Source organism: Neopelma chrysocephalum, unplaced genomic scaffold (genome assembly GCF_003984885.1).
Source record: "Neopelma chrysocephalum unplaced genomic scaffold, ASM398488v2 Primary Assembly neopelma1_132, whole genome shotgun sequence".
Classification (NCBI taxonomy): domain Eukaryota; kingdom Metazoa; phylum Chordata; class Aves; order Passeriformes; family Pipridae; genus Neopelma; species Neopelma chrysocephalum.
The window spans coordinates 1,124,058-1,139,471 of NW_020897794.1; the positions used below are offsets into that span (position 1 = coordinate 1,124,058).

At 48.7% G+C, this 15,414-nt stretch overlaps 1 protein-coding gene across 5 annotated transcripts in view; it reads right to left on the minus strand.

Annotated features, from left to right (window-relative positions):
* The window catches only part of ACACA (acetyl-CoA carboxylase alpha), a 127,061-nt gene that overhangs the window by 76,997 nt on the left and 34,650 nt on the right, over nt 1-15,414 (minus strand). For all 5 annotated transcript variants that reach the window (XM_027698760.1, XM_027698758.1, XM_027698759.1 and 2 more), the window contains 14 exons: nt 13,728-13,889; nt 13,268-13,431; nt 12,359-12,509; nt 11,777-11,880; nt 11,169-11,250; nt 9,939-10,084; nt 9,143-9,293; nt 7,687-7,821; nt 7,168-7,314; nt 6,474-6,662; nt 5,800-5,900; nt 5,602-5,690; nt 3,823-3,947; nt 565-678 (listed from right to left, as the gene is read on the minus strand). In XM_027698760.1, coding sequence (XP_027554561.1) covers nt 565-678; nt 3,823-3,947; nt 5,602-5,690; nt 5,800-5,900; nt 6,474-6,662; nt 7,168-7,314; nt 7,687-7,821; nt 9,143-9,293; nt 9,939-10,084; nt 11,169-11,250; nt 11,777-11,880; nt 12,359-12,509; nt 13,268-13,431; nt 13,728-13,889 — 1,860 coding nt within the window. The remainder of the gene's footprint in view (nt 1-564; nt 679-3,822; nt 3,948-5,601; nt 5,691-5,799; nt 5,901-6,473; nt 6,663-7,167; nt 7,315-7,686; nt 7,822-9,142; nt 9,294-9,938; nt 10,085-11,168; nt 11,251-11,776; nt 11,881-12,358; nt 12,510-13,267; nt 13,432-13,727; nt 13,890-15,414) is intronic.

A 15,414-nucleotide genomic window follows, 5' to 3' on the forward strand; every position in this document is an offset into this window, starting at 1 on the left:
GAAACCAAAAGACCAACGTAATCCTTTGTGATAATTCCTGAGCAGCTGCAAAGAACATCTGGCTCTTGTGTAAATGGCTCTCTCTGTCCTCTGCACACAGGGATCCACAATTGTAAGGCAGCTGAGGAACGTGGAGAGGACGTCCTTGCTGCTCCTGCACAATCCAGGCAGCCTGTGCTGGTCAGTTTGCAGATGACAAAGCCACCAGGAGCCACAGTGCCCATGTATTTCCACCTCCTCTGTCACACAAACCATGGGCTGCTCCCAATTCCCTCCTGTGTGAGCCAGACACAACTTTTTGGAGGAGCAGGGACAAAGGAATGTACCTTAACTTTAAATATTACAGTGATTGGGAATCCACCGCAGTCTTAGCCTGTCACCACAGTCAATCACTGGTTAATGAGCTTCACTGTCAAAGCTGCTCACAGCATCTACTCTCTCCATTTGCACAGTAATCAAAACAAACATCAAGAGACACAGACTTCCCAGAAGGGTGAGCTCCAGGCAGGAACAGCTCCATAGTGAATCAGGGATCAGCTGGGATTGCTGGACACACTCCCTTACCTGCCGTGCCCGCAGGGCCACCTTGGCGTTGGTCGTCTTGCTGAGCTGGGTCAGCTCTGTCAGAATATTGATCAGCTCATCTGTCAAGGTGGGGTCACGGCCACAGAGCTGGTCCTGGCAATGAACAGAACAGGAAATGATTAGAACAAGAGGGAAACCATCTTCCATCCTCCCTCAAAGGAGTTCAAGCCTCAGACACACAACAAAACCAAAGAGCATAACTGCCAGTGTTAATGCTGTTCCAAAACTCTTCTGAATTCTTCCATTCAGTAAAATGCAAACAGCAAAGGCTTTCTTCCAAAAATAGTTTTGATTTCCACCATGAATAATCCCACAGTCTTCAACTCTTCTTGTGAGCCTCCCACTCCCAAAGCTGGAAACACTCTAGGAGCCTCTAACATGTTCCTTCCACACACCACTTAACAGCTTGTCTTGGTAAATTAATCATAGGAGGGAAATGTGAGATGAAACAGGAATTTGCCACAAGAAAGAGCTGGTGCCTTAAAGTTTTAAGATATTCTGAACACCCACAGTCCAGAAAAGGCCCTTTGAAGATCCAAGAAATGGAAAAGTATAAGAGGAAACCTCTGTGCAGCAGGTTAGATAGATAAGCCTGTCAGGGAAAATAAAGTAAAAACCAAACACAAATAATACAAGTCCCACAGACTGACTGACAAGAACAGTTCATGAGATTCCAAAGCTAAAGAGCTTTTCCCCCACATTGCTCTTGATCCCTTTCTCTCTGACCCCACTCAAGCACGATGGCACCTCTAGGAACAACGACACAGGTCTCTCAGGGAGAGACCTAAATCCCTCTGATTAAAAAAAATCTAAGCTCCTAACTCTGACCAGGTTGCTGTCCCCTCCTAACCAGTCTTGGGCCAGCAAACACTGCAGTGATCTCTCCCAAAGAAAGTTTTGTACATTTATCCACTCCGGGACACTGGGGGAATTCACAGTGAATAATTCAAGAACTGCCTTGGTCGGATTTGAAACACAAATTCCAGGGTGTTGTAATGTTGCTGCTCCAGGTAACAGAAATCCGATAGGACACGGGACTCCTGCCATGCCACCAGGCAGGCATGTGCATAGAGCAGCCAGTTAAGCACAGAAAATGAACATACAACAACAAATCACACCGTATTTCAACAAATATATGAAGGATGAAGTAGTTCCCACCCTGCCTTAGGAGCCTGCTGGCTACAAAAGGTGAATGATGGCAGCACAGCACCATTACTGAAACCATCCTCGGAGCCGCTTGTTAGTAATGGATTCCTGGGACACATCAATAACAGCCACAGAGGCATCGAGGTACTTGGACGTGTCGCTGCCCTCGGACAAACTTAACCCACCCCACAGAAACAGCCTGGCCACCCATAAAACACCACAGCCTCCAACCATGGTGACACCAAACGTGCCACCGGGTCCCTCGGACACGAAGAGTCGGATGGAAGAGGAACAACCATCTTTTGGTTCACAGCATGTCCTGAAACTCAAAAAGCCAGCTGTGCCATGGGTGACCAAAGGCACATTGCCCCTCCCGAGCCCCTGTTCCCACTCCAGAGAAGTCCCTGTGACACCCACCAGGGCAGACCCCGTGGTGAGGCAGTGGCCGCTCCAGCAGCGCTCGGGTCACCCAGGAGGGTTCTTCCACCTCTGGTGATTTAAATTCCAGCAAACTGGGATGCTGGCCTTCACTCAAGCAGAAATAACTGACAGTGGTGGGAAGAGCGACCACACAGGAAAAGGAAAGCTCCTTGAGGCCTCCCCACATGGCCAACGCAGGGCCCAACGACACGGCCTGTGCAAAGGGGCAACAAACCAGGCCAAAAGTTTCGGTCTCATTTTAGCAAGAAATAATCGGGATGACAACAACAGAATAAAACCAGGCGCCGGCTTTGCCTGCTCCGATTGGCAAAGGCAGCAGCGAAGCCTCAAACCAGCTCTCTGACAAGGGCTAACGCCTCGCCGGCACCCCCGTGTAATTACACACTTGAGTGACTGGACTCTGAAGAAAATTGAAGGCCTGAGCTGAGAACAGCTGCCATTTTCTCTCTCCATCACGCCAGCGTGATTACTTGAGAAATGAACAGCCCCGGCTCAAAGCTACTCCAGAATTCTCAGAGGAAATATGGCTCCGTGTTCAAATAATGAGATTCTTAAGGCAAGCGTTACTTACAATCACACCACACACCAAAAAGGGAAAAGGGGAGGAAAAGAGGGGGAAAAAGGAGAGCCAGAAAGAAAGAAAGAAAGAAAGAATGCCGGGGTCCTTCCATCTTACAAATGAGAATTTAAGAAACCCGGTCTCGGCCTAGGAAAATTATGATACTTTATTTGCTTTGGAGTTATTTTTCGTGGATGGCTACTTAGGATGTATTTTTGGCAGTAACAGACCATATTATGTTTGTAAAATAAAAGAAGAAGGAAAGCAAGTTTGGGGAAAAAGAAGAGACAGTATTGGAATCAGCCTCTTAAAAAGCAGGACACCCAAATCCAGTCTGTTGGAAATCATGTTGTAGCAAAATTCATCCTGCCTTGAGGAAGGTGAGCACTCGTTCTGCTTCAAAGCATCGTGTGAGACAAGGATTCTTTGGGCCATTTTAGGAAATAGGAAAAAGAGATGGGACTCAATTGGGTTTTTTTAATTATTTTTCCGGGAATGTAATTCACTGGGAGTTTTACCCATTAGAGTGGGAATGAAGTTAATGAGGACTGAGAATTTTCATGGAGTAACAAGCCAGAAGAACACAAGAAGGAGATGGTGGGTCCTGACACAAGGATTCCTTGTGTTTCTGAGGTGGATTTTATGTCTGACCACATGAAATTCCAGCCCCAGGAGATTCTCATTCCCTCTGTGAGCCCCTGAACAGCCACACACATCCCAAGGGGCAAAGGCCTGATCTGGAGTGACCAACTTTGGGCTGATACTGAGCCCTGCCAGTCCCTCGTGCAGCCCAAGGACAGCCAGCCCAAAAGCACCACTGCAGACCCCAGAAAAGACTTTCTGGGACTCTCTACCCAGGGAGAAGGAATCACTGCCAAACCTGTAAGACCAAACTATGGCTCCATACAGGCTGATGCCATTCACTACCCACCACCCACCTCCCTCCCTTGGCAAAGGAGCACTGTAAAAACCTTGCTGCTACCACAGAATTGCCACCACAAAAAGGAATCACCTGCTTTTCGTGGGTTTGAGCTGCCAGTGCAGTACCTTCCCAAGCATCCCCCACACAGGAAGCAGCAGCAGACACTTACAATGAGCATTGTAACCAGCAGGTTCTTCTTGGTGACCTGGGCGTGGGAGAAGATGTAGTTCAACACCGCGTTCATGTCGCTCTTGTTCTCCTCCCGAAGGGTGAAGACACACTTGTCATAGTGACCTGCAAGCAGAAATGCACAATTTTTTCCCCCCAGTCTTCACACCCCTGTGTCAAGGAATACAAGTTACTGATGTGTCTTTATCTTTCTATGTATATTTTTTAAGGATCTCCCTCGCGTGGTACCCGAAGGGAGCCGACAAGAAAGATGGAGAGAGACTATTTCCAAGGGCCTGGAGTGATAGGACAAGGGGGAATGGCTTCACACTGCCAGAGGGCAGGGTTAGATGAGATATTGAGAAGAAATTCTTCCCTCTGAAGGTGTGGAGGCTGTGGCACAGGTTGCACAGGGAAGCTGTGGCTGCCCCATCCCTGCAAGTGTTCCAGGCCAGATTGGACAGGGCTTGGAGCAACCTGGAATAGTGGAAGATGTCTCTGCCCATAGCAGGGGGTGGAACAGGATGATCTTTAAGGTCCCTTCCAACCTAAACCATTCTATGGCCCACACAATCCATTTTGGGAAGGAAGCATTCCCACCACCACAAACTGCAAACTTTAATTCAAACATCCTACTCTTATTAAACAGCTCCTACACCAAATGCCTCCTTCGTGAGCAATACAGAGAGGAATGGTTGGCTCAGACTTTCATTCAAATGACAACTGGAATGAAATAACAGCAAAAAGCCTTGCACCATCCTCTACTACCAGCAAATTGAAGTGGAAATGAACCTGCAGTAGCATTAGGCTGGTGCAGGTAATGAAGCAGGACAAAAGAAGAGTGGAATCTGAACTACCTGTAAGAGCCAGAGCCTTGGAATTAGTCAGGGCTTCATTGCCATCTTGTGCCTGGATACAGCAGTGCAAGGCATTGATTTCATCTCTCAGCTTCAGACTGAGCTCTGGGGTTTGTGCTCATGGACAGCAAACACCTTCCTGGCACTTTACAGCAGGTAACTCAGTGACTTTTGGTTTCACTGCACTTGATTTCCTTACTATAGAACTTAACAAAAAGGCAAGACACAACTAAATTACGTGGTGAATTTAAACAGGTTTTCTGATTCCAGTTTTTCCTGCAGATGCGCAGAAATCAGGAAATATAAATCAAGCTCCCAGTGTGAAGATTCTACACGTGGAGTATCCAAGCAGGGGAATTCACCAGGGGTTGGTCACTGCTGACAGAGTCAGGGAGGGAAAACTGCTTCACCTCTGATCTGGAACAAGCAGAGACCACACAGAGTGGCTCAGCCTTAGTGAGCTCAGTAAGAGACCAGAAATGGCAACACACCTCATAACTCAGCAAGTCTATCTTTTTACTCCAGGTCATACAAAAGTCCTCAATTAGAGGATCAGGAACTCCTATGGAAGTTATTTGTTTAAGTTCCAAGGAAAAGGAGCATTTCCACACTGAAAAGAGACCAGAATCACATCATGACACAGTGGGATGACCAGAATCATCCCAATGGCACGGGATGTAAAAGAAGAAGGATAAACCACCAGCAGAACAGACAAATCTGAAGTGGAGTTTGTCATTTGCCTCTTGAACACTCTTACCATGAAAACTCAAAGGGGACAGAGGCTCCTCTACAAAAGCCAGGATCTGACTGCAGACCCTCACCATGAAGTCGGAGTAAACCGCCTCGAAGGGGCCCATGTGGACCTGCTGGGACCAAGCATGGCTCTTTCAGAAATCAAACCCTTGGTGTGCTCAGAGACTCACCGTGCTGGAACTGAGTCTCCACCTTCAGGTACTGACGGAGCAGATCCATCACCACGGCCTTCATGTGGCCCCGGATCCCACTGCGGTACCTGCAGAAACCCAGCACGGAGTGAGCCCGGCTGAACACACAGCCCCTGCCTCTCCTGCTGTGGGGAGGAGCTCACATTTTGCAGGACACCCCTGGAAATGGCCCCTCACCTCTGCACGAGCTGCACGATGCTCTGAGTGTTCATGAAGAAAACCTCCCGCTCCGACTTGCGGTTCAGGGTGGCGGCGTGGCTGTCCAGGATGTTGGCGATCTGCAAGAGAGCAACCACGTGACAGTCCCGGTTCTGGATGGGATCATCTGGCTGAACAGCCAGCAGAGAAGCTGAGAACTTCCAGACACACCAGAGAGAGCTCCAGCAGAGTCCAGTAAGAGCCAAAGCCTTACACTGCTGAGGAAGTTAATGACCTGACAATGACACAAGAATCAATGCATGATTTATACAGGGGAGAAATCATCTTCCAGCATCTCCTGACCTGGTCAGGCCCTCCTTAGCTGCAGTTATTCTTTTTTAAGGTGCAAATTGCACTGCAGCACCTGTACCAGGTAAAAAGCAAACAAACAAATGCCCACAAGGCCACTGGTGAGATTAAAGTGTTTCTAAACCGCCTGTTTAAAGCTACACTGAGCAGGGAACACATCCCCTTCAGCAGAGGGGAAGGAGACAAGCCTTTAAGCTCAAGTGATACAGGCAAGCATCTTTCATCATGAAGATCCCACGTTCCAACACACCTTTCAGGTTCAATTAATCTCCAGGTAATTTAAAGGAACCTTCTGTCCCGGCACAAATCAATTTTTATCCCCCTGTAGAAGTGTGGTTGATCACCTGTTGGCTGGGGAACTGGCAGAGGACTGATGTGATGTTGCTGGCATATTGGGCCATCTCCTTCTTGATGGACTTCTCTACGTTGGGTGGGATCCGTCCAGACACGCTGGTCATGATGTCCTGAAGTTCCAGCAGAGGCAAAGATGGATCTCTCAGAGTCTTCATCAGTCGCTCCACCCAGCCTTTCACCTACAGAGAGACAAGGCAGTGTAAAGACAAGCAGGAAGAAGAGAATAAGCAGCAAGAAGGGAAAAAAGGAAAGGGGTCTCTCCCATCTATTGTTGGAGATCAGAAGGAATTCCTGGGTGGAGTCCCCATCCCTGGAGGTGCTCAGGATACAACTGGACGTGGCACACAGTGCTCTGGTCTGGCTGATAAGGTGGGGATAGGTCACAGGTTGGTCTCCATGGTCTTGGAGGTCTTTTCCAACCTAATTGATTCTGTGATTCTGCTGTGACTAGACCTCTCCAAGACAGAAGGACACGGATGCACGAGGTGTGCTTGGACCCTGTGAGATCTTCCTCTCTGGTGAGACTGACCACAAGAAGTCCAAGCCAACCCAGTTGAGCTGGCCACAGCAGGGCACCACTGCCCTGGCTCTGGGTCCTCTGGCTGTGACAGGCAAAATTGGCCAACCCTGCCCTGAGCTGGAAGAATATTGTGCTCTGGCTCTGCAACAAGAAGCACCCAGTACCTTGCTGCTGAAGAAGGGCTCTGGCAGGCAGTACCCGTTCATCACGTTGACCAGGTTATCCAGCACGTAATGGAAGATGCGATGGAGCTTCTCCCCTCTGAGTGCTGTGCTCTGGATCTGGGGCAGGGTACCCGTGTGCAGCTCAGCCTGGAACAACAACAGTGCCACTGACCCTCCTCTGTGGCATCAGCCAGGGGGGCAATGCCCAGGTACCCTCGGCTGGAGCCTCAGATTTAATTTGGAAGGATTCCCAGAGCGGAAGAGGCACTTGGTTGAGAGACACAAACCCACATTAGTACTGAGGTAAGAAGAGAGAACAGGAATGGTAGAATTATCCTGAATCAGAGAGAGAGAGAATAATCTGAGTCCAATCCTCAGCTGAGACAAATGAATGGTGAAGTGACAATTCCAGTACAATGCACAAATGGGAAACTGGTTCACTGGACCATCTCGTACCACCCTCAACATCACTCCCCTATTAAAAACCCCACAACATCTGCGCTTCCTGCAACTCCTCACCTGCTGAACCCTGCTGGGATCATCCAGTTGGAGCTTGGCAATCACACAGCCTGGGTCCAGGACTGCCCCTGGCCGTTTGACATAGTGGATGCAGCCTGATTCTCCTGCTGATACCGTCATCACCATTTTCATCACCTGCACAAGGAAAAACAGGTTACACACTCAGCTTCCATGTGCCCTAAAATGGGTCTAGTTTGGGGAGCCAGTGTCCCACCACAGACAGACCTGCATGAGCAGCTTTGGCATCCAGGCTTTCCCAAAAGCTTACAAGCACACACACTGGGAACAAACCCAGACACTAAGGTGAATGGAAGAACTGAATAATTGGCCACAAATTAGTGCAGCATGAAGCCATCCTCAGGAATGTCACCTGCTCCATGCTGCCTGAACCAACAGGGACCCAGGAAGGTCCCACATTCAGCACAATGAACAAAGCAGACCCAATTTACTGCTGCAGCTGCTGCACTCCAAAGGCTCCTCTCAAAAGCTACAGCAACACCTTCACTTTGAGCAGAGGGAACCAGGGTCACTTTCTAGAGCCCTCAGACAGCTCTTCCCAGACAGAAAGGCTTTCTTAGATCAACCATGGAAGCTCCTGCCTTTGGAGCAGAAGGGTTGGGCATGGGGGAGCCAGCTTGGTTTTACCCTTACTGTGCTCTACCAGACTGGGAGCACAGGGACTGTGTAGGTGGTTCCTTCTCAGCCATGACCCTGTTGCAGTGTAAAAGCACTTACATAAAATAACTGGATCTGTGTCTTGATATTTTTCTCCTACACATTGTCCCCAAGTGGTTTAATTGCCCCTCTGTCATCACACACCCTCCCCTCCCCTCCCTCAAATCTGTTCTGAGCCACACACTCCTACACAACCCCTCATGCTTTCCTCACCCTGCTGCAGAAATTGCTCATCCTCCTCCTCTGGAAGAGTTAAGTAACTTCCAAGGGAGAAGAAGGGAGGAGTGACACTTATTAACTCATCCGATCAACCTGATAAATGATCAGGTAATCAGAGAAGTCTTAGTTTCTTACTTAATCCTGGCACATAACTCTGCTTCTGAGTCTCTGTTAGTACTACAAGTGGAAGGTCTGGGGCTTTTCCCTGGACACCTGCTCCTGCTCCTACAATGGTCTTCTTCACCACTGCTGGAAAACACGTGGATCCCACTCTCCCTTGGAATCACAGCAAGATGACAACCATGGTCTCACTGCTGAGAAATTCTGCTTAGCACTTGGTGTACAGCCATTAACACTTCAGCTTCAGCTGTTCAGTAATTTTCTCCCCACCCCATCACTCTCACTGATTCCTGCTTTAGTCCAGGTTAAAACACGGACAAAGCTTGGAGAGGAAGTGCTGTGAATTATCCCTCGTGTTCAACCCCCAGTTCCAAAGCATTTAATATCCCTCCCCCTCAGCTATTGCCTGGGCAGCCAAGCCAGTTCCTTGAGACTCTTTTACCTCGATTTCTGCAAAGCACTGGCCAGCAAACACGTGTCCCCCATCCTCCACCACGTACTGGATCAGCTTCCCCGCCGAAGGCGAGCGCAGGATGGAGGGATCGTTCTCCTTCTCAAACACACACGTCTTGTTCCCGATGGTGATGCGGTACCTAGGACAGAGGGGGACAAATCACTGCCACAGAATTCCCTGGGGAAGGCAGGGGAAGGGGGAAATGCATTCCCTCTTTCCCTATTCTAGTTCGAAATAAAACTAAAGGAAAACACCTCAAGCAGTTGAGAGGGGGAGATTCTACATTATTTCAAGCCCAAAAGTTACCCAACCTCTTTGTCCTCCTGACCAACTTGTTAAGTTTCCAGGAACAGAACCCAGCAGGTGGAGCAAAGGTTCACATTCCAGACCTGGGGATTTTCACTGCTGTGATCCTTGCAGGGAATTTTGAGGGAATGCACTGAAACAGCACATCTTGTCTCTATTTCTAAGGCAGCTGTGGAGTTTCAAGGACTTTAAAGATTTTCATGTTCTGGTTTTCAGTTTTTATAATCCCAGAGGGCATTTTCAAAGAACCAGCAGAGGAACAGGGACTCCACATTGCTGCACATTCAGATCTCCCTTCTAACAGTAACCAAGATCTGCTCTCCAAGTGAAGGCAACTTCTCCGTTTAAACTCATCCACAACACATCTAGGAACCTCTTCCTAAGAGAGAATTCCATTCCCAGCTGATCTTTGGGAGGCAAAAAGTTACGAGCACACCTAAGTTTGACTTGTATGTGAATGTTAAACATTCATCTGTACCTGTCCACTTCTTCTTTCATGTAGGTGGTGTAGCTGCTGCCATCGTAGGAGAGGAGCAGCCCCCCATCACTCAGCCTGTGCACATCCACCTCCACACAGGAGCTGTTCATGATCACCACGTAGGAATTGGGAGACTGTCGGGTCACCTGCAGGTCCACAGGAATGGCAAATACCCCATGAATTAAACACAGCACTGAGAGTGCCTCAGTTGCCACAACACACACAGTTTTCCAAGCGCTGCAATAGTGGGAATTAAAGAAGGGGAACAGAGACATTTGTTTTCACGTAAAAAAAAATTTGGGGTCACAAAGCCAAGCATTTGGCAGCCAGGAGATGCCAGAACTAATGCTGTCCATGAATCTCAATTTAATCCTCTCACACTTAAGGCCTGACTGTGGAGGTTTGATTGTGCAATCATGGATCATTTCTTCACCCTGATCTACGTACGAGTCACAGTCAGGTACTAAAACTGCATAATGGAGGAGGTAATTTGGGGGGAAAACAGAGAGACTGTCCCACAGGGAAAGCAACAAATGTTCTCCCTAGAGAGAGGGATCCTATCACAGTCTCTGCCCCAGAGCTCCGGGTAAATGCCTTATAGAAACTTCAACTGCTGCTCAGTGCCTCTGTTCCCCATCAGAGGGGTGCCAAGATGAAACCAGGGAGGTGCAGGGGTGCAGAACACTCAGAACTGCAAAAACCAGCATATGGTCACATCAACAAAAACTTCACCATCCCAAATTTGCCCAGGGAAGCTAATGAAGATTGCACAGGCAACCTTAAGGCTCGTATTTCCTAACTTTTGCATGTCTGGTTTCACAATATCAGGTTTTGCAGGCAGCAAAGAAAGAGCAACAGTAAAGGAACAAATTGCTACAAATTCTGTCATGTCAACGGGTGAAAAACCCAGCAGAGTGGACCCACATATTCAGAAACATCAACTGAAAGTTCTGGTCAACCTGTGGCAGTTTTGCCTATGACAAAGTAATTTTCACCCTACCCAGAGCACTTCTTGACTCCAAGAGGAGTTTACAGAGATATTGGAATGGAAAGATGGGATGAGGTGTTATCATAAGGGAGGTTGTACTGATTTCTTCACCCACTAAAGCAGAGAAAATAAACCCTGTTCAGGTGTAATTCCCATAATTACACGTTCTACAAAGACTAAGCTAGAGCAGCACACACAGTGCTCAGTGGCAGCAGGATGGTTTTGCCCACTGTCCATCATACCTTCAGCACGTACTTCTTTCCCTCATAGATGAGTTCCACGTCCACAGTGTTCAGCAGGGTATGAGCAGGCAACACTTGGCCCCTGGGAAGAGAAGCACAAAACAAAACTGATCTTCCACAAGCCATCAAATGGCTACCAGGGGTCCAAATGGGTTCAAAGACGCATGCAAGGAATTGGGAAACACTAACAGAGAAATGGGAGAAGGTTTTTATAGAGTCTCTTCTTAGGAGAGACATTTATCAGTAGGACAACATGAGCCCATCTCCCCCCAGCTACACAGGCTGGCTTTGCTCTCTTTTCCATTCACCCAAGGGTGATTCAAGATTCCCTAATGCTGCCCTGGAGAAACATAGAGAAAGAACTCCATGTTTCTGAGCCATTTCTTGGAGCTTCTGCCAAAACTGCCAGAAACCAAACCCATCTGTGCAAACAGCAGGGGATATTTTGGGGAGATGCACAGATACCTGCCAGCTCTCTCAGGCCAGTGGAAAAACAGCTTCCTGGGGCAGTGAACAGCCAGCAAATAACAAGCCCTGAGTATTTCTGGACTGGATTGAACGAAACTTGCAAATCAGAACCAATTACTAGAGAGCACTTGTGCTTTTACCTTTCCAGGGAGTGCAGGAAGTTGGAGACGCTGTTCCGCAAGCTCACGTCAGCCACGTGCAGGGCCCCACACACCACTCCCAGCATGGTGTCAGGCCTCTCAGCCTGCAGAGAGGGGGCACAGGGCACAGTCACACCTCCTTCAGCTTCAGCCCAGTCTGGAGACCGGACAAGAATCACCAGCCTCAGCTCTATTTTTGATTCGTGGCCACCGTCTCTTTAAAATTTAGTTGCTGTAGCAGCCATATGAACTCTGCACAGAAGCAATTACCTCTGTAATTCCTTAAAACTACATCCTGGATCAAATCTTGAGGCTCCAACATTTCCACTACCATCTGCCCCAGACTCCAAAACACTTGTCTTAATTCCCACATGCACTAAAGATGCTTTTCTGGCCAACTTTAGGACCAACTTTCCCCAGCAGGGACGACCCGGGGTTTTGATACACATAAGAATTAAGGCCAGTGAAAATTCATTAAGTGGACATTAACCACTCCTAAATCCTTGTCCTTTTGCATCAGCACACAGCAAGGCCTTCCCCTCCTCTTTCCCATGTGTATTCCTGCAAGGAAAGCAGCTGGACCTGCACTTTCTCGGCGATGAGTCGGTCCAGCCAGCCCGTGTCGATGCGGTTCTGCTGGAAGCTCTCCGTCTCCAGCAGCTTGATCAAGTACTCCACAGTGGTTCTGAAGTCCCCTCGGATGGACAGCTCCTTCAAAGCCACCACCATGTTTCTGAAAGGGAAAAGAATCCCTCTTATCTAGCCCATGCAAACGGTGACATCCAAGCTGGCAGCTCCAGACAGCTCCTCGTGAGCTGCCGGGAGAAGCAGCCTGAAGGGAAGAGCAGAAGAGCATCTGCACTGGAGCAAGGCCCTGGATGGCATGTTTGGGAATGAGAGAATATTGATTTTCTGCTGCTGGTGTGAAGAAGAGAAGCTCAGTGGGATCAGGAGTTCCCTCTGCTATCACCACCCAGGCACCCCTCACATGTCAGAGGTGTTCAACACACTCGGTCTCCATCCCACCCAGAAGGATTAAAAACATGGAAGACAAGTCTGACAACCCTGTCCTAAGACCAGGTGCTTTAATATTCCACACCACAAGGGCACTCAGTGGTTTACAAACCATCCTAAGGCATTGGCATAACAAGTCAGCAATGTTTTTCCTGTTAGAAGCCTTCACCTGAACACTTCAAAGAGGTTCTTCCACACAGTGGAATAGCTATGTCATACCCCAGCAGCAGGGATGAAACAGGCAGGAAAAAAGGAAAGAAAATTAAGCAAAAAGTGTAGAAATGTAAGTGCAATGCAGTGGAATTGCAAAGCAAGAGGGATGAGAAGTCTGACCATGATGTGGAAAACAAGGTGTAGAGAGGGAAACTTCTCTTAAAGCTCCTAGAAGTAAGGAGCCTTGTTTTTCTGTGGCAGTTTGGATCAGAGAGGACAAAACTAAGCAATTTCCAAGGCTCTACCACATTTCTGGCTACTCACGAAATGGCTTCTTCCCGATTTTCTCCCCAGGAGAAGCAGTGACCAAACTGAGAATCAGCAAACTCATGGAGCCCTCCTGCAGCAGCAACGCTGAAATAGCCCCAGACGTTCTTATTGCTGCGGAAATTCAGCTCCTGAACTGTCCCAGAACTGGGCTTAAATCCCTGTAAAGACAGACAGACATTGCTCTACATCCTAAGGAAAAAGTAAATAATCCAGAATTAGGGAAGCAATCAGAGTTCTGAAGGCTCTTAGAACACCTCTTAGTGCTGCAACCTGATATACACATAAATTAGTTCTGTCTGTGTCTAACCAGAGTCCAGAGAACCATCAGCTAAGTGAGGGAAGGGAAGAACCTTTTGAATTTGCTGCCAAAATTTTCAGGAGCAGCAGCAGGGATTGAATTGACCCAAGGTGTGAAGTCTGTGGTGAGCAGTAACCACAGAATTCAAGCCCTCACCTCATCAGGATTCTCGCTGGTGATCCGTGCAGCGATGACGTGGCCACGGGGACTGGGGACATGGGCTGAGTTCTCAAAATCAATAGTTGTGTCTCCCCAGGGAGAAACACCATACATCACCCTGATATCCTTGATCCTGTGCAGGGGGACCCCCATGGCAATCTAAGGAGAAAAAGAAATATTGAAAGAAACCACCGCTGAGTTTCTCTCCCCACAGACTCGAACATTCCCATTTCCCAGGACAGCTGAGCTCAGTGTAATATCCACCTTAAGCCCTTCAGTCAGTATTTTCCATTGACTGATTAAAAGGCTCCAGGGAAAGCAGACAGTGCCAGGTCAGCTGAGGATGGGCATTAGGCCTGTTAAAAATACACTGAGGTCCCAGTGAGACAGGAGGGCCCTAAGTGGTTATAGGAAACTGTGGAATTTTGCAACTACAAACTGTGGAGAGAGTAACCTGCAGAACCAGCTGCTGGCTGCATCTTATGGAGTGAAGTCCCACTTATTCCGTTCATTAGTCGGAGGCTTTTCATAGATAGAGTTCAAAAATGAAGTAGAAAAGCACCTAGAGCCCTAATGTGGTGTGAGGGGACTGTGGCATTCACTCACTGCTGGAAAAGCTTGGGGCTGGGAAGAGGGAGGGAGCTTGGCAGCACACAGGAGTTCAGGGGGACACACAGGGGACAGACAACAACTGCTTTCTGCAGGACCTGTGAGGGATCCCCTCGTGACTTTGGGAAACCTCAAACAACTGCTGAGCTTGCTGAGAGATGAAAAAATCCAGTTGTCTGTTCTGTTTCCCCTCCTTCTGTCACTAGAAACTCTGGGCAGAGGTTGCTGTCCCTCGGGGGCAGAGTGGGCGACGCTCTGCCCAGAACTGGCACTGCAGCCTCAGAAGCCAACTCGTTCACAAAGGAATTTCAGAGCCTATAATTGAACTATTCATGGCCAAAGCTCGTCAAGACAGGCTTTCTTCCCCACAACCTTCCCTTAAATCAGTTTTCCCACCTCAGTGTTTTATTCCTCTCTTGCTTCCCTTCACACTCCTTTTATCTTAAGGAGAAACAACTAGAAGGGAACCTGCCTTTGCTTTCCAACAGCAGGGATGCATAAATATTTTGGGATACTGAATGAAGCTTTGCTCCAGCTGAGAAAGTACCAAAATGGGCCTTGGACTTACTGGGGATTTTTGCTGAAGAGGAAATGTGTGGGAGTCATGTATCAGCTACCTGCACATGGGATATAGGCCATAGTTTGTAGAGCTCTCTAATGTTCCCTTTATGTTCTGTCCTCTATCAGCACCAAGATCTAGAGATCTGTACCATGTCAGTGTGTGATCCAGCTCTAACCCAGCACCCAGCTGGGCTCAGACAAGAGCCCTCCCCCCCTGTTTCACTAAGCCTTCAGCAGAACAGGTTTTTCATGCTCAGGCCTCTTCCAGGTACCACTGATCAAACACTTCTGAAAGCCTCCAAGAGCACAGGGCCCAGCCCCTGGCTCACCTGGAGCACAGGACACTGCCCCTGGCTCACCTGGAGCACAGGATCCATCCCCTGGCTCACCTGGAGCACAGGATCCATCCCCTGGCTCACCTGGAGCACAGGACCCCACCCCTGGCTCACCTGGAGCACAGGACCCCACCCCTGGCTCACCTGGAGCACAGGACCTGCCCCTGGCTCACCTGGAG